A 24,360-nucleotide genomic window follows, 5' to 3' on the forward strand; every position below is an offset into this window, starting at 1 on the left:
CGCTGCATGTTTTTATCTTCCATGGAAATCAAATAAAAGCATTTGAAGTAATTATGATATCTTAAAATTATGAAAAGCGTTGTTAAAAAATCCTATACATTTTATTTTAAAACAGTGATAACAGCATTTTTTCTACAGCCAAGTAGCAAGTTAGGTCTGAGGAGGAAGGTCTGCCTCTCCATTTTTTCCCCAGATATAACGCTTTACTATTGTAGATCTTCATTGAAATGTCCCCCTTTCCCCCAATTTTTGTTGCAGTCAAATATTAGCCTACTGATACATCTCATATATGTAGCGGGTGTAGTACTTAACTTGTGCGAATAAAAATATGAAACGAATATTAAATTCGGTACTGCAAAAAGTTGGAACTCCCCCATTCCTCCAAAATAGGATTTTCAAGTTTTTACAATACATGTATCTTTTTTTATTCAATTATTGTAAAGTTTACCCTAGGAGTAAGCCCCCCCCCCCCTTTTTGCCAATGGTGCTGCGTTCCTATTCTTTTCTTTTGTCTCGGGAAAACACAGTGCTATTGTCCCTGTAAAAATAGAATACAATTAGGCTTATTAATTGTTTATAATAATATGGAAATAGAAACATTTGGCCAGCTGTGAAATATATATGGCAGAAGATCGAATAATACAGTGAATGTCTTATCTGACTTCTATTTCCGGTTATAACCAAAACGAGGTTCTATAAGAAAGTGTGGATGTCGTATTTGTAACTTTTAGAGAAAAACAACAATAAAACATCGTAGGAAACGGTGATTTATAATAATTTTGTTAGATTTTTTATTCATGTGTTTATATATATTTCATATTTATGTGTGAATTCTTTTTTTTAATTTGTTCGGCGGATTGCTTCTTAGATTGCAGGAGATGTATGCAATGGCAATTGATCAATAATGTGTTTTGTAGGAGAAGAAAGCGCCCTATATTCTCAAATACATGTTATAAAAAATGTTGTATTTCATAGAAATCACTTATGTTTACGATTCATTGATTTTATAGTGCGTGGCTTGAGACGGTGGTTATGTAATTTAGTATATTTACCCAGGCTCTAAAATCTATAAAATAATCTTCATTCATTCAATCATTGTTTGTACTTACTTAATACTGATTTTAATTTCAGTCAAAAAGAAAGAAGAAACGGATACTTGAAACTCGTTTTTATTCAAAACAATTTAACTAATTTTTTTAAACTATGGAAGAAGAGGAAAATGAGTTGGTTTTTATGGAATTTTCCGTAGTAGATGAATGTGGCAGTGAGGAGGAAGAAGAAAATGATTCTCAACAAGATGGGATCCATGTCCTTGATGAAGAAGATTCGACAAAACCCTCAGTGAATAATGACATGTTTGCAGATATGGTGGTGCTGGACATAAGTACAAGTCCAACAAAAGAATTAGAAGAAAAAGATGAGAAATCTCGCACATCTCACAGATCTGATAGGTCTTGTAACAGATCAGAAGACTACAGAAGTCCTTATAGGGAGAGGTCCAGTGGGGATAAGAGGAGTTCAACTAGAGAAAGGTCAAGAAGGGAGGATGATAAAAGAAGAGATAGGAGAGATAGAAGTAGATCAAAGGAAAGTCGTTACAGGTCGAGTTCTGATAGGAGAAGACGATCAAGAGAAAGAGATAAAAAAGTACAAGAGAGCACTTCTGCTCGTAGGGATACTCGAAAGACACCAACAAAGCAGCCATCAAAATCTTCTGGAGGTCAACCATCAACATCAAGTGAGAAAAAAGATGCACCAACAAAAAGTCATACGTCCTTACAGACGCCTACAGCTAAGACTAAAATAAATACTCCTACAAAAGAAGTTAAATTCACTGAAAAAAATAAAGAAATCAAGGAAAAGTCGACGAAAGAAAAAGTTTCTGTAAACAAAGAAGATACAGATGGCGAGAGTGATGGTGAGGGAATAACAATCAGTGCTGATGACAACATTCTGGGGGGAATGGAGTTTTCAGATCTGAATAAATCAGACTTTGTCACATTAACAGTTGTGGATGAAGATCAAAAAGAAGACACAAAAACTGAAATTAGTCCCAAAAAAGAGACATCTGCAAAAAGTTCAAATCTGGATACAAAACAAACTGGAAAAGTAGAGGCAAAACAAGAAGTTTCAGCTCAGAGTTCCTTAAAGAAACAGGTACCAGAAGCAATTGAAATTGTTGAAAAAAACGCTGAAAAGTCCAAGATGGGTCAAGCTTCAGAAAAGGCTGTCCCTGAAAAAGTAGCTCAGAAGAAAGTTTCTGTAGAAGTTTCAGAGAAATCCATGCCTGAAAAGGTGACAGAGAAAGCAGAATCTAAAGAGATCGAGATGGTAGTGGTTGAAAACGTTAATAAAAGTGAAAAACCGGAGCCAAAAACAGAGGCATCGTCTATTTCTCAAAGAAAAGAAGTTAATAAAGATCCAGACAAATTCAAAGTTACAGAAGAATTATTTACTGTAGAATGGATCAACAAAGCCAAGAAGGAAGTCAGTATTATTGGAGTAGATAATCTTGAAAAAGATGAAAAGAAAGAAGGAGCAGGAAATGAGAAGGAGAAGAAGAAAGACTCTAAGGAGCCAGAATTAGTAGAGGTGGCAGATATTCCCGAAAAAGATGATGTATGTATAATAGGCATAGAGGAAACCCGTGACAAGAATGACGCAAAAGAGCAAGATTTGATTGGGGTTGCACCCGTCTTTGACAAAAGTGAAATAAATGCAGAAGCTAAAGATAAAACAAATTCAACACAGGCTGATGTTAAAGGTAAAGAGAGCCAAGAAGAGAAACTAGTTGAAGTTGCAGACGATAAAGAGGAAGAGATGGAAATTAGCATTATAGATGAGTTAAATGTAGACACCTCAAAAAACTCGGAGATAACAGAAGAAGCAGATGACGATGTCATTGAAGTGATCTTCAGCAATGGTGAAGATGAAGAGGAAATTCCAGTAAACTCCAAAACAGAATTTGACAATACTTTTATGGGTGGAAATGTAAAAAACGACAACTCTAAGACTTCAATGCAAAGCATGAAATTAGCAACTGAGGAACTGGGTTTGTCAAAGATGAAGCCTCAAATAGAACATGAAAATAGCAATCAAGAATCAATGGAAAGACGAGGTCAGAATCTTTCATTATCAGAAAAGCCAGTGTTATTAGATGAAGACTCTGTAAAGGACATTGAAAGCATTGGTGAACCTGAAAATATAATTGAAGACGGGGTGGAGATTATTGTGCTCTCAGACACTGATGTTGAGGACGACGATAACGAAGTTGAAATTAAAGACACTGTACCAAAACAAGGAATTGCTTCAAAGGCAAAGAGCTCTGAAGAGAGACTAGAAGATGTTGAAATGAAGGAAGAAGGTTTCTCCAATCCAGCAGAAGACAACCTGATAGAAGATGGCACAGAGATCATCATCAGGGATGAAATGTCAGAGGATGAAGAAAAAGATGATGATTTGGGGGAAATTGATGAGGAAGCCTTCCTAGCAATGATGCAGAGTGAAGGTTTGGCCATTGAGGACAATGAGGAGGAGAAAAAAGATGTAAAACAAGGGGAAGAAGAAAGTAAGAATGAGCAGGTGGATATTGATAAACATTCCGAACATTTGTTGATAACTGTTAGTCAGTCTTCAGAGAAAAGGGATGTTAAATCAAGCACAGATTCCGAAGAAAAATCAACAACAAAGTCACCTATTGATAGCATCTCGTCAAACCTTGCGAAGTTAAGAAAGGAATTTGAAAGTATCTTGAAGCGATCTGAATCAAGCAACAATGAGGAAAACGAAAAAGACAAATCTGTAGGGAGTTCTCAAGAAAGAAGTAAAGACAGAAGTTCTAGAGAAAGAAGCAAAGACAGGGGTTCAAGAAGTTCCAGAGAAAGAAGTAAAGATAAGAGTTCAAGGGAGAGAAGTAAAGATAGGAGTTCAAGGGAGAGAAGTAAAGATAGGAGTTCAAGGGAGAGAAGTAAAGAAAGAGGTTCAAGGAGCTCTAGAGAGAGAAGCAAGGAAAAGGACTTGCAGAAATCCACCCACAGTGAGAAAGATCTGAGGCGGGTCATTCTCGGCAAGAAATCCCAGAATTCCAGAGATCTGAGGGATGTGATCAAAGGGAGAAAGGCCAAAGGAAGTGAAAGCAATGAGGCAGAGGGAGACCAAGGAGAAGGTAACTTATATATGACTGTATGATGTAGAAGTGCTTTGATTTTCTAAGTGCACATCTTCACTATTTTGAAACACCATCTCTTACATCATTACATATATTACTTGTATTGACTATTGAAATCTGTTCTTGAATTTTAAGTTCATGACATAAATGTTGTATTGTCTTACCATACTGGATAGTGTTCTGTTTTTTAATCACTGGAAAACAATGAACATTTCATGATTTTTTATATTTTATAGATCACTAGGGTTTGAATTATGGTTGTTTTATTGTAGAGTTACCCCCTGAAGCGGATGAATATTGGGAAGCTGAAGGTATTTGATTAAAGATGTACATGTTTATGTGTCACACAAACTTTAGGTCAAATTTTCATTGGTATAAATGCCTGTTTTTGTCTTCTGCACTCATCTGTCAGCATATTTGAAATATTTATCCAAATATTAGTAATTTAGTATACTGAACTCACAGAACATAGACACCCCAAGCAAAGAGAATAGTGTCAAAAAAAAATCAAGAAAAACACCTCTTCATTTAAATCTTAAATGCAGTCAAACCTCATCATCTCAATCTCTTTTTGACTGAGAGAAAATTTCAAGATACTGTACGAACTATTATTTGTGTCATATCTTTTATCTGCAATTTGTCAGTTTGAAATGAATTAATGCTATAAATTTTTGCGACTATGGAAAAAAATCTGTATATGTACATACAAATATTCCCAGTTAAAGCAAAATAAATGGTTCTTTCTGATTAATGTGGATATTTGTCACACACAAATAAAAAGTTGGTTTACAGTATTTGAATTTGGGTCCGAGAAGTCCAAGGTATACAATATTCATGGGTACTTATGTAGCAGGAATGGATTTTGTTATATGCATTTATGCCTTGTATTTGAGAAATAACATGTTGTTATCAATGTTTTCATACCTATATGCGTATACTGCCTTATCCCTAACACATTTGTTTATATTTAGCATGTTTACAAACCTTCTCAGGGAAAAGCACATGTTGCTTCCATCAAATCTTTTGGGCTAATGTTTATCTAAATTTTGATTGGCTATTTATACGGAAGTTAACCTTTTGGGTGTCACTAATATCAGTCAAAGTTCATACCCTTCGGGTGTAAATTTTGGCAAAGTATTTTGACTGTCCGAAATAAGTGGAGTGCTAGCAAAAATATTTGATTTTTCTTTCCGAATTCCACCTGTAACTGAATTTTCATTTACATTTCCGACATCAAAGTTCCGAAAATCTTTTTCAGAATTTTCGGAACATGACAATGAAAATTTACAAACTCGAAATCAATCAAATTCAGAAAAAGATTTTCGGACATTAGCCCAAAAGATTTGATGGAAGCAACATGTGCTTTTCCCTGAGAAGGTTTGTAAACATGCTAAATATAAACAAATGTGTTAGGGAATTACGCATATAGGTATGAAAACATTGATAACAACATGTTATTTCTCAAATACAAGGCATAAATGCACATAACAAAATCCATTCCTGCTACACTTTTTGACAGGCCCCCCCGTCCCCCCCCCCCCCCCCCCCCGAATAAGATTTCCTGAAAAGGGCAATGTTTAGACATTCTTTAGATGTATCAAACATTGTATTGTACTTCATCGAGACACTACCCCCCAACCCCAACCCCCTTCTGAAGGATTCCCTCCCGCATAGATATTTGAGAAAACTCAAATTTGCGTGAAAACACAAGAAAGCAGAGTTAACATAGAATTTTTGTTGTGTGATTGTAGAGGAGTTAGTAGAGGTGGACTCATTCTATGACGACTACAAGGAGAAGAAGGTAGAAGTTGTGGTGGTGCAGGATCAGACATTGTTACCCACCGAGAAAGAGCACTGGGGGTTCGACACAGTGGGTGAAGGTAATGACCTATAAAGGTGTCTCAATCAAAATGTAATGAGGTTTGATTCATAACCTTTGACTATTTTGAAGTTAAAATGCATAGTGTACATAGTTGTTATCCACTAATTTGCCAAGTAAGAACCAAATTGAAATACTGTATATAAAAAAAAAAAAAAAAAAAAAAAATTCCACTTGGTCCTATATTTTTATCAAATAACAATTTCTTTTCAGTCCATAGGTAGAGAAAATTTCTTAAATGCACTTGGCATATGCTTTGACAAATTTTGTGACTGCATACTTCATGTAAATTTATCCCTGGTAGAAAAATAACAATTTCTTTTCAATCCATAGGTAAGAAAATCTTTAAATGCAAATTTCTTTATAAAAAATTTTGTGACTGCATACTTCATGAAAAGAAATTTATCATTAACTAATGTAAGAAAAATGTACAGCATTTTTCAACCAAGTATGAAAAATTATCTGGGAAGTGAGAGTGCTGTTTTTATGTTGGAAAGTTCATCACACAGAATTTGAATATGACAGGGGATTTGATAAAAGGAAAAAATCAGATTTATTAACGGACATAGTTTGACTAATGTAAAATAATGACCTATTGCAAACATTTTGAATCAATTTAGAATACCAATGAAAAAAATGTCGGAGCTATGCCATGTAAGTGAAAGTGCTGTTTTATATTAAACAGGTTTTGATGCTTTCTTTGTGGATCTGAATGATGGACAAGGGTATAGTCAATTTGCAGCAAAGTGGATCATTTTATACTATAAATGCTTTGGTCTATTTATCACCTCGCAAGTGAGTTAAGGCTAAATTTAGGTTTTTCTATGCAAATGAGCTATTAAAAATGCATGGTAAAATGTAATGTTATTTTTTTTTTAAAAATTTTAAAATTGATTTTCTTATACAGTTTGAGATCCAGAATATTAATGCAAGTGCACATTATGACATGCTAAAACAGGGTTCTTTCCCAATTCAAGGTAATAAAACACATCAACAAAACAATTTGTAGCAAAGTCATATCCTATTTTTTGCTATAAATGCTTAACTCACTTGTGCACCTTCAAGTACTTTCATCATTTAACAGATAACAGCAGGCAAAAGGGCAGCAATTTCCTTGTTATCTATGTAATATCCCTTTTGTGAATATATATTATAGAAAAGCTAAATGAAATTTGGTAGTGTTTCTGGTATCCAGAAATTCATGTGAACTTTAAGGACTACAACATATGATGTTATTGATTTCCCTTACTACTGGCTAAAAGTAAATTATTGATGTTTATAAATACATTGGTAAAGAATGCCTTTATTTTCTGAATTTACAGTGTTCTGTACATTGACAACTCTGAGTTGAAGACGATGCGTCCTTTCATCATGATTGGGAGAATCGCAAAATTCCTGAAGGACCACCCTCATGTTGAGATGGAGTGTGAGAGAGCCATTTCCTTCCTTCTGGGTAAGCTGACTCTACTGTAGTGTGGTGGCCATTTTCTCCAATAAATAAATGTTTTTTGTTCACCTGGTAAAGAAAACAATCACACGTGCATATACCATAGGTTTCTTTATTCTACATATATATTGATATGAGTAATTGATATTGGTAAGTGGCCCATAGATGTGATATTTCATGAGAAGAATAATTTACAAGTTGATATCAAGATTTTACTTGGGATTTCAGCACACACAAAAAATAAGGAAAAAAAATCAAAATTAAGTTAATCTTTTTGTGAGTGGTGCTTCTATTGAAATTAATTTTGAAATCTACATAAAGAAAATTGGAGGCACAATACCTTGAGGATGATGACTCGATTTTTATCTAATTTTTATCTGGTTTTATTTTCCAGAGGAAAAATTGAAGACTGTTGGCATCAAGAAAAAGAGTATGTATTTATGCATTTCTTAAGGTTTTATCTTCATTCCCATCATTTTCATATTGTAAGAACCCATTAAAGAGAGGAATTTAACCAACTCTTTAGGTTTTAAGAATTTTTATATGTAGTTCACACTTTCTACTAATTCCTTTGTTAAAGTCTACTAATTCTTTCTTTGTTCAGGTGTTGATTGTTATTTGAATATGTTGATTTTTTCCCCTTTAATTGTTGTAGCTGAATCACATTTGAATCACTAGAGTTTCAATGTATATAAATATATTTGAATCACGGTGATATCCATAGATAACTTTGTTTAGTGAATAAATGAACTGTATATATTTTTTTCTTGTATGAATATAAATGAAATGTTTGCTTGATTTTCAATACATTGAAATTCAGATCAACTGAAAAATGAAGAAAAATATACCACCCTTTCTGATTGTACGGAGTATAGCTTTCAGTCCAAGACAGGAGCAGGTGCATCCCATAATACAAATCTAGTCAGCAGATACTCTGGTTTTGGTCTTATTAATGAGACAGTTTTTTTCATCTTCTTCTATAATTGTACAACTGATCTGTACAAATTCACCTTATTTAATAAATGGTCTTGTTTAAAATCCCCCTCTTTAAATTATTTTAAAATATTTCCTCTTTATAACTTTTCATGAAAGTTAATTTTAAATACTAGAAGAAATATTCACATATTTACTAGTAGTGCAAATGATCAATCAAAATCAATATATGATGTGATGCAGTGATGATGTGTCATGTAATGAGTTTACATATGGTCACAAAGAAGGGAATTTCTCATTAGACTGTAAGGAATTGTATCCTGTCACACATAGCCCCTCATCTAGACTGTTGAAGACTTTCCAGCAAGTTCTGTCATCAGGATGTCATAAGCTTATTTTGAAAAATGACACTTTGAGACATCCAACAAATATTTTTTAGACTGGATTTTTATTTGACATTTGTTTTAGTGCAAATGTGAGTGTGTTTTATCGTTGAGAGCACGTGATCGTTGAGTGTGTTATTGTTTTGAATACGTGTTTTATTGAGTGTGAGAGTGTTTTTTTTAAGTCAAAGTTTTTAACAAAGCATGAAATTTCTCTTGCTGCATGTTGGAAAGTTTAGGTTGATATTTCCCTAGTCACCCCATCTCGCACCTAGAACTACATGTACCAACAAGGAGACAGTTCCTGTGTTTGAAGAGAAAACTTTGCCATTTTCTTTAATGTAAGACTTGCACATACCCACATCAAATTGTGGAAGATGACATTGAATTTCTTATAATGATTATGATTTATTAAGTAATTCAGTGGTTTTCTTTAAGGCTGACACCTTTTGCTGTGGAAGAACAAAAATGTTTGTTAAAATACAGAAATTATGTTTTACATATATTTGCATGTGTTTCTATATCATATTTACCATTATTTCAAATTTAGTCTGTTTTCAAAGCGAGAATTGTTAAAGTTGTAAATGTACGTGTCATTATATGAGAGGAGTTGCCTGAAGTGAATGAAAGAGATAGATGAGAATAAGACGTGTAGATCTTTCATCAATTCATACATCAATCAGATATTTCCGGTGAAAAATTGCATACTTTATTAAATGGAAAAAAGTGCATGATACACAATAGGAGTCCATAACCTGGAATTGATACAAAATGTCAACATCTATCATCTGCTGGGTCCTCTTTTCTTCAATTGCTGTTGAAGCAGAGCCTATCTTGGACGAGATGACTGGAGGTGTCCCTGTCTTAGCTAAACATTATATGACAGCCCTGATGTGTCATTCCTGGCTGCCTTGGTGTGTAAAACTAATCTTCAAAGAGCTTTTGAAAATGATACTTTGTATGCTATGTAAAGCTTTTTACAGTATTATGTGGACATTTTGCAACTGTAAGGCATATGAATGCTTTTCTTCACATTCTATACTGCTGTGATGTTTAAACCTGTGTTCTCAATTTTTTCAAAGTTCCTCTTCAAGGATAGCTTCCAATTCACCTGCTTCAGATTTTCATTTGCTGTCAGCAATATCACAAGGAAAAAAAACAGAGATTCATCATTGCTTAAAATTACCCATAATCCTCAAACATACATGGAGGGATCTCAGCAGTTCAAGTGGTTGGACTCCTGTTTTAGAGATTTAGATATGGAATTCACAGAACATCACAAATAATGAAGACTGTTAATGAGGTTTGCTAGTGTCTCTATAGAAATATGTCAAGCTGATTGATCTCATATAGATGGCAAGATAAAGGCCCTTCAATTAAGACAAAAGAGTAATTGACCATGACATTATTTCAAGGAGAATCAAATAGACTTAATGACAAAGAATGCAATAAAAAAAAAACCCACAGTGTACTGCTTTCTGGAATAGTCTCTTTCACCAGAATAATATAGACTGATGAACAATTCAACAGGAGGTAGGGGGTAGTAAAGATCTGAAGCCAGAACATTTTTTTCACACTGCATATAGCAACTCTTTCCATGGCAGATACTGTTGAAGCAGCAATTCTTTTGAAGCAGCTGGTAATGGAGAAACCCATAATTGATGATGAACTACTTAGTTATTGTGTCTGATATACACCATATTATCCAGATGCAAACCATTTAGCCAGAAGTCAGAAAACTCCCAAATTTTTCTCCCAAAACCATTAGGAATTCAAACATTCCCCCAGGACACCTGCCAAAACACAGCCATAGTTGGAATTTTCTGAATGTCGCAATTATGTAAACAGTCGAATTTAATATCTTAAATATCTATTAACATCAATATAGCAGATAAATTATTGGAAGCTGCAACCACCTTATTATGTATTTTAACCATGGAAAATGTGGAGTAATCATCAGATATCTTGAAGCAGAGTAAACAGACCTCAAGGAAAATCAGAGGTGGGATCAAGTGCCATGGAGGAGTGAGCATCCCCTGCTGACTGGTCACATCTGCCATAATCCTCTGAACAAACTTACGTGTACAGTCATCCTGGCATCTGAATCCTGACAACATGGTGCTCGAAATCGCATAAAATGACGAGAAAGATGGAAAATTAAAAAACAAAGAGAAATAATTTATTCTCATTCACCAGAAAATTGCAAGAAGACTATGTTAGGTTGACAGGACAGAGATGAAGGCAGCAATAGTTTGGGTAATGAAAATACGGAGAGATGAACCATTGTATTGAATATTACGGGATCTCATAAACTGACGCCTCAAAGGTATTGATTCAAATTGAGTTGCAGAGAAATACACACAGAAATCCAGGTCAAGGCAGACACTCCAGGATAATAGAATAGTAAGATAACTCCAAAGACTGGATTTCTATCAACTGAATGAACTGATGGCAGATGCACATTTGCAGACTGTAAATATGGTGAAGAAAAAAACAATTTTGCACTTAATGTACGGTATACATTGTTATTTTCGCCCCGTTTTATTTTCACCCTTATTCACTTCACCATTTTTGCCTTATTTTAAATTGGCATAGTCACAGTTCTGTTAAAGAAATTATACTGTGTTCTTTGAATTCACCCCGTTTTAAATTTGCCCACTTATGACATGGGCAAAAGGAGCAAAAATTTTACTGTGTACAGTAATGTAAATGTTGCTAGTTTGAAGTGAGGAATAGATAATCTTGAGGAAAACTTTCTTTAAAGTGTGAAACTGAAGGGGAAAAACCCTGGTGGACCAGATCAGGATTTGAACCATGAATGCCTACCCAGCTGAGCCATCAAGCCATTGGTAAGCCAATCTAGAAGACCTCTTTAGAAGTAAGAAAAATTCACAGATTAATGCCCACATCAAAGAGATGCCAAGGTGCAAGGTTATAATCAAAGGATGTAGCTGTACAAACTAGACAAGAACAGGATCCATTGAATTCAGGATTGGTTTCTGATTTGAGAGTAATGTCTCAAGATAGCTGTCATAAAAAAAGATGTTGGATATGTGATGGATATGTGAAAGCCAAAGCCAATGATTATAAAAGAATGGTGGAGAGACATTTATCAATAGGGAGAACACAAATAAACATAGCACTCCCCATCCAAAAGCATAAATATTCAGGGAAGCCACATACCAGTATTAAAAATTTAAAGAAAATTTTTTGTTAAAGATGTATTCTGGAAACAGTGGAACTGCAGATTGCCAAGTTTGTACCAGCTGTCCATTTCAAAGAAAAGAATTCCATGTACAAATAGTGTGAGATGGTTTTGAGAGTGGTTCAAAATTTGAGGAAAATTGGGAGGTGATTGAGCATTTGTGTAATGGACTTATAGCTTGGAGAAGGATTTAACTTGATAAGTTTCCAAAATGATTTGAATTTTTCCATTTGCTGTATTTATGTAATATATTATAACATGCACTCTAAGTATGTAGATATATAGGGTCAAGTGAGTTACATATATGTAGAATTTGGATGCTGTTGGAAAGATGGATTTGGGACCCAGAAGTGCTGTTTCTTTTTCATTTTATGCCATAGGATTATTCTAGACTAATCACTGCATATATGAAATATATAATGATTTTGTATATACTTTTGTTTCTGTTCAAATTCTATAATATTAAGATGTGTGAAAATTTATTACATAAAAACCAAATTATTTTTCAGATCAGATCCCCAAAAGAGGTTTGCTGTATATCCGTGGGGTTCCGAATCATGTGTCGGAGGAAAAACTTGCAAAATCTCTCAAAGCCATTGAGGCTATTATACCTAAAAATCTCATGGATAAACGAATAGGGTAAGTTTTTCAGATAGTGATGAAGATTGCTGGCTACAGGACATTGCTAATGGTAAGTAAAGGAGAAACTTTGAGGAAGGGGTCATTGGAAAGTTTCTCTGACCAAAAAGGGAATATCTACAGCTGGTTCTTATAGGCCGAAAGTCCAAGAAAAAGACCATACCATAAAAAATGACCATACCACAATCATCATATGACAGGAGTTCTTTCAACTGCAACTATGCCTTTGGTTAAGGGCAGACAGGATTCAGATGCTTTTAACTTAAGATATAAAGAGTGCTAAAAGGTCAACTAGCCAGCCATTCTTCAGGAATGAATAAATTTACTTTGTTAAGATTCTCTTTGCATAATATTCCAAATAACCTTTTTTTTCATACACAGCATGCAGGAATTGATAGTCACCTGTATATGTTGTGTTTGGCCCATCTGTCTGTCAGTATGTATATACAGATGTTTGTAATTTATTTGATTGATTGTTTATTGTTTTGTCATTTAATTGAAGAGACAGCTTGAAGAGACATGCAGCTATGAAGGAATTTAATATTTTAGTCATTTTCAGAAGGATCTTTCAGAAAAAAATTTTGGTAATTGAAAACTTAGAATACATTTCGCAGATAGTTTACTGTTACATGCAACAGCATTATTGTGTAGAAGTTAGTTTGCAGGTTAGAAAAAAAGAGTACCGCATATTTTTTTATCATCTCACAAACAAAAGTATATTTATTGGCTTATTCTAAATGGAAAAATGTAAGTTTCTTTTGTGCACATATCAAAGCAACAAAAATGGTAATGCAAGAAATGTAAAAATTCAATTCTGAATTCAGATCTAGATCCATTAAATGATGGAACAAACAATAAGTGCTTTGGGACCATAAAATGGCATCTATATATCAATGTGTCAATATTTCTCCATATGTTTATGAAAACAGAAAGAACATGTGTCCAGGATTTTTTACCCTTTTCCGGCCATGCTAACTGACTTTGGCTTAAATGCTTTCCAAATGCACCACCAGAGAGAGAGAAGAAGCAGAAAGAACCAGAGACAAGAGTCTAACCCAGCCTGCATGAACTCAAGCTAGGTGCACTTCCAACCTTTCATTTGGGCCACAAGTGAATAAACCTACTCACCATAACATTCCTTTCTCCTTGATTGATTTTGTCTTTGGAGCCATCAACACAAAGTCATTCTGTCAATTCCAGAACCAAAAATTACCAAAAGTAACAGACGATGACTTGGCCAGAGATCAATTTGAGGGAGCTGCAAACAGGTATATACTGCCAGCAAGGCTGTGTGGTCATCACTGAGGACCTTCCTGACCAAAGATCTACCTGAATCACCAGAAGTTGAATCATATATCATTATGTGTTGACTTGTGTGTCCGATACAAGAGTTAATTTTCACATCACTGGTGGTTCACCGTACCCTCCTATGGCATTATGTTTGTGGCTTAACAGGTCTATGAACCTTTTCTGGCATGATTGCTGATGATTGACAGGAATTTTTGAATGGCAACTTGGAGAAGGCCTTCCATCTCACTTTTAATACACGTATAGCCTTAATTTTTTCAGCATTTATGGTTTTGGACATAGCATTTTTGAACTACATGCACCACCACATCTTTGTAACCCCTATACCCCACATATACTCTCTTTTTATGCGCCCGGATCGATAGATCTGGGGCGTATATTGTTTTTGTCCTGTCTGTCTATCTGTCTGTTTGTTTGTCCCAAACATTAACCTTCACCATAACTTTTGAACCATTAGATTTTTTTGGTATGCATACTCCACTAATTAAGCTCTTTCAAATGACACCAAGGTCAATGACCTTGTGACCTTGACTGTGGCCTATATGCTAAAAATAGCTTTTTTCTGCAAACTTTAACCTTCGCCATAACTTTTGAACTATGAAAGATAGAGACTTCATATTTGGTATGCAAACTCCACTAAAGGTTAATGACACCAAGGTCAATGACCTTGTGACCTTGATTGTGACCTTAATGCTAAAAATAGCTTTTTCCGAACTTTGTTGCCGCCGGGCGCATAGTGTTTCACAAACACATCTTGTTAAATTAGTAAAAATGTTCATTTGAACTTTCACAGTGCAAACATTGTTACTTGGGATATATGAAGAAACTGTTTAATATGCTACATGTAAATAATTCCCTGATATTTCAATAGAATTTCACTAACTAGAGTAATGATGAATACATTGTACTTTTTTTACTTTCATTCTTATCATCATAAAAATGAATTTTAAAACTCAAACTTTACACTTCATCATATAAAAGTAAGGAATTGCTTACATGCAGGCAATTTGCATCATAGCTAGGTAACCAGTGAGGGAACTTCTTGCCATGGTAGTATTGATGGTTCTGTCCTCAGGATGTAACCAAGTCCAGTAGAACCCTGTAGCTATGCTCTCACTGTAGATGAATGATGGCTGAGTACATGTAAACCACTATGCTGGAGAAGGTGCTGTAGTGAGAGAGCATGATTGCAGTAGCGGAGCGTAAGGAATTTCTGCAAATAGGAGAGCACAACTTTATGTAATTTTTCATAACAAAAATTTGACATTAAAACAGCGTGTGGAATAGGGATGTGATAAGCGCATTATTCTTTCCTTTTCTGCCAAGACTTTGAGAGAAAAAACTATCGCCCTGTAACAGGAAGGGAGAAAAACACAGCTGACCATACCTTAATTGGAACCTTGGCCCCCTGAATCGATCTCTAATCAGGTGCTCTACCAACAGTTATCTAGCTGAAGGATCCAATCTGTTCGACTGCCCAAAACCCATAAAGATGACAATGCCAGACCAAATCTAGGATGAAGAGTTAATTAATTTCATTAGACAGGACTATAACACAAGAATGAAATGATCAGGAAAGTTCCTTAATCTTATTAATAAACCCATTGAACATCTCTCAGATGATCGTGGAAGCAAGTGTTCAGATTCCACCCCCACCCATCCACCCCATTTTACCATCATCAAATTCCAAACATTTAGATCTTGTTCATGAATTTAAAAAAATCCCCCTGCATTTCTACCAGAACATGTTCAAAGCACTAGGAAATTATGTATTGCACATGGGTTATATATCCACTCAGTGCTAGTGCAAAATGTCATTGCAGTTTGCCACTTTTAAGATAACCTGGTAACCCTTTGTGTGTTTGACCAAAGTTTGATTTTAAACAAAAAAGCTCTCCTGGTTGATGTTTTCTTGGTCTGTACATATTCATACTTTGTTGTTGATTTATTCATTATAAAATTTAGAGTGGAACACTAGGAATATGCCTTGATGACTCAGCAATCCTGACAAATTTAACTTTAATATCTCAAGCACAAAGTTTTCTTGACGCTAAAAGTTTAACCTTGTTTTGGGTAATGAAGTTAACAAATTGTATTGCAAGCAAAAGCATAATTAATTTAATAAAACATTCTTCCAATGTTCAAAACAATGAGGGATACAGCTGCAATATTACTACATCGACCAAATTGTTGTTATCTCATAATTCATTCATTTTATACAGTTTATATTCTCTTCTTTAATTTGCATTTTATGGAGGAAGGGTAAAAAATGAATATTTGTTTTAATTTTAATAGGTTCTGTTTAGAATTGAATAAGTTTGAATTTAAAATATATGTTTTGTTCAAATTAAATTCATATTATTTATAAGTCATCAGTTAAAACTTTTGAGAATCTTGCCCCAGGATCATAAAACAGACTTAGACTAAAGTCAAATTTTTGATCACCTGTAAAATTTTTAATAATTATTGAATGAATCTCTAACTTTGCAGATATTAACAACACTTTTGTAAAGCAATATTGACGAATATTTTAATTTTTGTCTGCTTGACTCAATCAAATTTTTAGTATGACAGGAATATTTTGACTTAAGCTTAAGATATTTCTTGGGGATCCAGGGGCCTGTGGCTGTACACACAGAAGTATTGACACCAAGCTATACATTATGATATATGTTGTAGATTTGCCATGGTGATCTATGAAACAACAGAAGAAGTGAAGAAGTTCTTGGCTACACTGAAGATCTTTGATAAAACCTGCGTCAGTTACCCGGAGATGATTAGAAAACGAAAAGGTAAAGCTCTTAAGAACAAATGACCAGTGAGTTACTCTGAAATTTGTTGTTAGTAAAATAATATATTAAGATCATTAAAGTTCCAAAACTTGAGATGACTTCCATTTACTGGAAATTGAATTTCATTGAGAATGTGCTTAATAATTCAGTCTTTATGTTCACTTTTGGACTAGTTATTTATTGTACATAGAATTTTAGTCTTATCAACCTGTTTGATAATAGTCATGTCACTGGATAAGGTGGTTTTATTTGAATGGTAGCAGCTTTTGTGCCTGTTTATCTTATGCAGTTGATTTATCTGTGAATACTGCTGCAGTTTTTGTCCTGGTTTTGTAATTTTTCTTCAGTAGACCTTCAATATAAAAATAAGTCATTTATTTTAAAATAATAAAATCATCTTTAATTTTCTTGTGTGTTACAGGATTGTCCAAGCTACTTCAAGAACACCCTGAGGCAAAGGAGGCTCTACTGGATGGGGACACACAATTACAGCTGCATAAACGTCAGGCCAACGCCAGGAAGAAGCTGATGGAGTTACAGGAACAGATCATGAAGAAGAACAAAGAGAAAATCAAGAAAACAAAAAATAAAAAGCTGCAGAAGCAACGAGAGAAGCAGAAAGAGGCGGAACTAAGGAAACTAATGATGAGGGCAAAGAAAATCATGGAGGAGGAAAATATAGACCAAAATTTTGCAGACATGACTGTATTTGTGGAGAACCAGGGCAAAGGCAGATCAATGGAGGAACATGAGAAGTTGAGGAGTCCTCTGAAGAATTCAGAGCAGAGATTAACAGGCATTCCTACTAGAGTTGTTCCAATTGAGGGTAATATTAGAGATGCAGAATACAACAGACTGAGGAGAGTGGTCCTCGAGGAGTTGAAGGAGGATATAAGCAATGGTAGATTCAGGGATCAGAAACACCTGGAAGATACTATAAACAGAAGAATTGAGTCTAAAAGAGCTGCAGAGGCAAGACCAAGGATGTGGGGAAGTGGAGTAGCTGTGTCACAAACACAGGCATCACAGCCTGGGGTCCCTGCTGGAGAGTACGCCATGAATCAGTTTAAAGAGGACTTCAGAAAAACCAGAGTTCCAGTGCAAGGGGTTCCACCTCCAGATTCTAGGATACCAGATAGTATTGAGATAATGATACCTGTACCAGAAGGCTCTCTCCCAATGCATAGAATGCCAGGCCCAGCACAACTGATGCCAGTTGTTAGTCAAAGTGGACCTGGCCCAGTCCAGATGTTGACTAGACCTATGGGTCCAGGAATACCTGTGATCTCAAGCCAGATGCCTATGGGTAATATTCCTGGTGGCCCAACTATGACATCTGTCCAGCAACTGAATCCACTTACACAGGCACAACAAGTAGGGGTTCAAAACCTACAAAGTCGGATGCCTTTTATACCAGTTAGTGGCTATCACCAGCCAAATGTAGCAATGCCCGTGTCATCAACAATAACACAGCAGGTTCCAATTCTGCCAGGAGCCTTAGGCATGGGTCCAACAGTACCGGGGTCTGTTCCAGTAAGAGTTCCAATGCAACCACAAGGACTAACAGGCCAACTGCAGAGACCACCAACTGGAATACCGGTCTCTATTGCCACATCAGGGATGCCAGTTGTTCAGACAAGACCAGGACTTATTGGATACCCTGGTACAGTCCCACGTGGTCCGGTACCACCTGTTACATTTCCTCAGGGTGCTCCTCCTGGACATGTACCACTCAGTAATCCCCCTGGAACAGTACCTAGAGCACCAGTTCCCAGGGCACCAGTCCCAGCCGTAGCTCCTATAACTCCTGCAGTCATACAGTCTCAACCAATTATATACAAACCACCAACATCAGAGACTCCTACCAATGATCCTAGTAATATGAGGAAGAAGCCAGAGGACAACACACAAAATAAAAGCAGTATGCAGCATGGAAAGCCAACAAATGAGGATAAGAGGTCAGAGTCCAAGTCTAAAGCGAGGGACAATGCACCTTCTATTAAGATAAATGTTGGAAGTCAGTTCTCCAGGAAGTCAATGGAGGTATTGAATAAACGAAAGAGTGAAGACATAGATGGTGTACCAATGGATGAGAGAGTGCCAGCTAAAAAGTCTAGAACAGAGGAAAAGGGTCCCAAATCGATTCTGAGAAAAGAAGATACCCAGAGCAAGATTGACATGTTTGAAGCTGCTGACAAAAATCCAAAAAAGAGCACTCCTGCAGACTCCCAGTACAAGAGGCAGGGAAATCTCATCAGTGTTCCACTTCAGAAAGGAAATGTGCAGCAGAAGACACAAGGAAAATCTACACAGCAGGAGATTGGCACCAAAATCCAGGTGCTACACAACAGGATAGCCCAAAAACTCCCAGCACCGAAGAAGTCATCAGAACCTCAACAAGAGGACCCTGGTGAGGGGAATGTTTCTCCTCAGACCCTGTCTTACTTAAAGACTCATCAAGTGAGGCAGCAGAGGACCTCCTTCTCCTCCAGTGAATCAGAAGATGAGTCGTCTGATTTCATACAAAGACTGAAAGGCCCTGAGGGGCTGATGTCGTTGATGGATGTGGACGTGTCCGGGGCGAAGTCCGACAGCAGTGGCATCCAGGAGACACTGAGGAAGTGGGACTACCTGGCAGAGAAGCAGAAGATACAGAGAGAGAAGGAAAAACTGGCTAGGAAAGGTAAGGTCTTGTTAATTTACTTTAGGTGGCTGTATTTGAAAAGTGTGCTTGAAATGATCTGTTTTATATAGCCTTTATAATTAATTATGGTTTTTTTCTTTTTTTTTCTAGAGGCTAAACTGAAGAAAATGATGGAAAAAGCACCTGTTCTTGTATGTATTATTTTATTGTTTGATCTTTTTGATCTTTTAACTTGATTTACAAGCATTGATATAGAAAAGTTAAACCACTAATTTTTAATACCACTACTCTTCATTGTTTTTCTAACATTTCTTGGACAGATGCAAGAGTTTGAAGAGAATGAGAAGAAAAGGTAAGATTCAACCACTGAGATAGGAAACAAATTACTTGACAATTCTGTATTGTAATTTTCATCATAAACAAAGTACCCATATGTATCATCTTCCCTTTGTTTTTGTTTATTCAGACAGGATAAGAAAAAAGCCAATGAGAATGACCCTCTGATAAAACTCTTACAGTCTGCTCTTGAAGCAGCCCAGCAAAAGGCAAACATGAAGTAAGTACAAGGACATTCTATTATTTTTAATCAGCAGTCTTAGTCTAACATATATCAAACTTGATATACTGAATCCTCCTTAAAATAAACCCTTGATAATTTTGAGGTAAAAAGTTCATAGGTCAAACTTCTCAAAAGTAGATATTGACTGCTAAATACTTGCAAGACCTTTTTCTTGTTTAAACCAAACTTGTTACACTGCTTTTACTCAAAGAAGAAAATTATCCCTTTATTTTAACAAGGTGTGATATACATGTAGATCCCCTGAAATGTAGAAAAGGGGCATTCTAAAATTAAAATTGATTCTTTTTAATATTACTGTAAAACTCTATTATAACAAAGTCACTGGGACCTAGGAATTCATTGAATTTATATAGCTTGGGATCCGAGATTAGATAACTTAATTCGCTATATTTTTGAATTCACAATACCTGTAAATTCGCAATATCCTTGTTCGTACTAAACAAATTTACTGTACCACTCTAGGTTCCTCTGTGTTTCTAAATCATGTTGAATGTGTTTTAGGCGGTGTCCCTCTTATGTTACTAATCTTGTTAACTTTATTTAAGGTGCTCCCCTTTGTATGTTACTAAATCTTTATGTTACTAAATCTCATTAACTATTTTTAGGCGGTCCCCCTCGCCCTCCACTGACCATGAGGAGGAGGACATGTCTGTATCTGAGGAGGATGAGGACTCAATTGCAGGAGGAGAGTTCATCATCGACTACGGTCACAAGTCTCTGTCAGGACAGAAAGGTAGTCTTAAAAATCATTAAATTTTTTGTTGAGCTGTGATGATAATTGTCAATGTTCAGCAGTCTGTTTTTGCCAAACTTGAAGGTAAACACTGGTAAATAATAGGAAGTTAGGTGTAGGATATATAACTAGTGGCCATTCATTGCTGGTGAACTGGTTTATTTATCAGAGGTTTGGGTCATTGTAGATAAACCACAGAGAATGACAAGAAAACAGAGGAGGGCTGCCAGAATGGAGCAGAAAAAAGCTGAGAGGGAATACAGGGAAAAGAAAGAGGTACAGTGTTACATTAAAACTGAGTGATACAGCAAAATAGCATCAGCTTCATATGAAATTTGTTCCAAGTATGATGAATAATGATCGTTATTATGTATTTTTGTTACAGGGTGATAAACAACAAAAGTCATCAAGGTAAGCAGGAAACTGTTAGGTTGAAGACAGGATATTTTTTAAATAATTCTCTTTCATTTCTGATATTTGGTTTCATTCTTTCATAGCTTTCTGCAACTACTGTACATGAACTAATGATCTTTACAATTTACAGTGAGAAAGATGAACTTACAGAAATGTTGAAATCCTCACTACAAGCTGTACAAGAGCATCTTAGGTAAGTGATCTGAATAATAATTTTGTAAAAATTCCACTTCATTCATCAAGTTCAAAATGAAAGCTTAGAAAAACTATGATTATTACTAACTATTACAGTGAAATGAGGAACCAAAAGCCCCAGTCTCAACAGGATCAGGCATCACAGAATCCATTCCTGCAGGATCTGATGTCACGAGTTCAGTCGCACATCCAGGGTCAAAAAGATGGAGCCAGCAGTTCCTCAATGTCTGCTCCAGCCAGCTCACAGCCTACAATTACCCCACACAGCATTCCAAACAAACCCTTCCTGCAGACCACAACTGCCACCAGCAGTATGGGAACCAGTTCAGGGGTGCCGGGAACCAGCTGGGCCTCACAGATGCAGCCACATCAAGCGAGATCAGCCTCCATTTCTCCTTATGTACCAATGTCCAGTAACGCCTCTAACTTACCTTCTAATACCTTTGAATATGGCCACGGCAGCAAAGGCACACAGCCAGCTAGCTGGAGTAGTTATGGAAGCAATTTGAGTGGGGAGGTTTCGTCTGCCATTCATGGACAGACGGCATCGCAGCCCGTTCAGGAAGTGTTTGATTATGGACACAAATCAAAGGCTGATTCTGCAAATAGCAAACCTCCACTCCAAAAAGGTAAAGGTCTAGGACAAAAAAATATATTAATGAAATTATTTCTACTTAATGTCATTTGGAAAAAATATTTTTCAATTTACAACAAAATATTTTTCAGGTAATGCTACAGCGACTTCTTCACAACCCAATCCACAGACAGACATCCACAGTTTAACGATAGAGAGCATCAGTGAAATTCTTAAGGTTGCCAAGAACCTGCAAGCCTCTCAAGCAAAAATGAAAGACACTACGGAAAAACAGAGGGAGATGTCAGAGCAAGACAAGAAAGGTAATCAAGAAAACTTGAAGAGGAATGGTGTTGGTGAGTTCCTGAAGAACTTTCCAACAAATGTTGGTGACAATTCTGCTCAAGGAAATAAAAACCCCATGGACAAGAATGTGTCTGGTCAGTCATCCAGTGGTCCAACTGGAACCAGGGCACAATTTCATGGTTCTCAAGGAAGAAATATGAATAATCAGAGAAATCAAAACTTGGAACAGCAAGGAAACAACAATAACTTGCAGAAAAATATGTCATCAGAGCAGAACATACAGAAGCCAGATTCTCCACCTGTGGATACTTTTCTGGGAATGGTAGAGTCCAGATATGAAAGGCAGAAACAAAGAGAAGAAGAGGATAGGAGAAAAAGAATGGAGAAAACTTCATCTGAAAACAGGGGCCCTCTAGGTGGGCAGCAAGGTGGAGGAGGTAATGCCCAGTCTCTCCAAGGGAGTGGAATGGGGTCATCTCTTCCCAGAGGGCCCTCATCCTCTTCTTTTAGAACAGGGCAGCAGCATCATAACAAATCATCATTTGGACCAGGTCATTCAAATACATCCATGAATAATAATAGACCAGGGCACTCAAGACAGCATTCCCCCATGCAGAACAGACCGGGTCAGAACATGCAAAATAGACCAGGGCAAAACATGCAGAACAGACCAGGCCAGAACATGCAGAATAGACCAGGACAGAACATGCAAAACAGACCAGGCCAAAACATGCAAAATAGACTTGGCCAAGGACAAAGTGGACAAAATAGACCAAGTGATAATACAGTAAACAGGCCTGGACAAAATAGACCAGGACAGAGTACCCAAAATAGACCTGGACAAAATGCACAAAATAGACCTGGACAAAGTACGCAAAATAGACCAGGTCAAATGAAACCACAGAACCAAGGGTACATGAGTATGTTGTCACAGTCGAAAGTCCAGAAGAAGAGTGATGCTGAATCCATTACAGAGCTAATGTCAGCCAATGAACTGCAATCTTGGGAGAACTTACAGCGACAGCTGAGACAGTCGTACCTGGAGGATCAAATATCAGGACCCACAATGTCTGCCTATGACCAGCGCCTGCAGCAGGGAAACCAGCAGCCATCGTCACAGCAGCAGACTGGTTCCCTGGACTGGTTCCGACAATCCAAACAGCTTCAAATGCAAGACAAGTTAAAGAGACAGATGGCACCCAAAGGAATCCTGAAAGGAGGTAGGTTTGTTTCTTTAACTGAAGATTTTTTGTAAGATTTTTGCAAGAGAGTGAATGAAAAAAGTTTGTATTAAGGAAATATCTATGAAGCAAAATGAAATGTAACGTTAATTTGATCATTTTGTATGGTTTTAATTGGATATTCTTTTTATTTTAGTACCCAGTACAGCAAGTAAAATTTGGGCAGAGGAAGACATGGATTTTCACACAACTCCTCAACAGACAGCGAAATGGGGTCAAGGTGTGGCCTCATTTGACTATTCTGGAAGGTCAAACAAGGGACAGAACTCCAATCTAGTGCATTATGCAAACTCAGACTCAGACTGACTATGATATGAAAAAAATAATTCAGTGTATAAAAAATATGAGCATTTAGGGAAGGTTGAACATTTAATCCATTTACCTGTATTTTTCACAGATGGGTGTTTGAGAAAAAAAATCATGAATTCAATTGGATGTGTGTGCATGCATGTGGGTATAAGTGTGTTGTGTGTTTTTAGGAAATATTTCTTATTTCCAAATTTGAATATGATTTGGTATGGGAGAAACTTTGTAAAATTCTTCATTTTTTTCAATAATATTGTTGAATCTTTGTTTTAATTGCAATAATTTTTATGTCTAAATTGGTAATTGTTGAATCTTATTTAAATTTTTAAATGAAATTGTCTATACTTCAATTGTTGCAGATATACATATGTTGTTTTTTTTTCTTTAATTACCATTAATTCTAAAACTGGATAAAATTTCATGTTGTTCATATTTTTTTTTACCATAACTTGTGGATTGATTGACTACTCCATGAACTCTGACAGAAAAGGGATAAAGTGCTACATAAGAAATGTTCATTACAAAAAAATTAAACCAGCACAATAAGCTAACTTTATGTTAAACATAGTTTTTCCAAAAAATAAAAAAAATTGTGATAAATGCATGAATTTAT

General features: G+C 36.0%; 1 protein-coding gene across 1 annotated transcript; it reads left to right on the forward strand.

Annotated features, from left to right (window-relative positions):
• Positions 1-697: 697 nt before the first annotated feature.
• Positions 698-24,351, forward strand: LOC134229480 (uncharacterized). The gene is given in 21 exon segments (XM_062711235.1): positions 698-763; positions 1,132-4,165; positions 4,441-4,479; positions 5,920-6,064; positions 6,470-6,543; positions 6,733-6,772; positions 7,370-7,500; positions 7,889-7,924; positions 12,525-12,654; positions 16,642-16,754; positions 17,176-19,437; positions 19,549-19,589; positions 19,719-19,750; positions 19,865-19,954; positions 20,584-20,711; positions 20,899-20,987; positions 21,097-21,122; positions 21,256-21,318; positions 21,417-21,949; positions 22,047-23,420; positions 23,578-24,351. Coding segments are annotated over 20 exon segments (8,478 nt in total). The 5' UTR covers positions 698-763; positions 1,132-1,203; the 3' UTR covers positions 23,748-24,351.
• Positions 24,352-24,360: the final 9 nt, after the last annotated feature.

This window comes from Saccostrea cucullata, unplaced genomic scaffold (genome assembly GCF_032062105.1).
Source record: "Saccostrea cucullata isolate Sc308-1 unplaced genomic scaffold, CSIRO_AGI_Scuc_v1 ctg477, whole genome shotgun sequence".
NCBI lineage: Eukaryota > Metazoa > Mollusca > Bivalvia > Ostreida > Ostreidae > Saccostrea > Saccostrea cuccullata.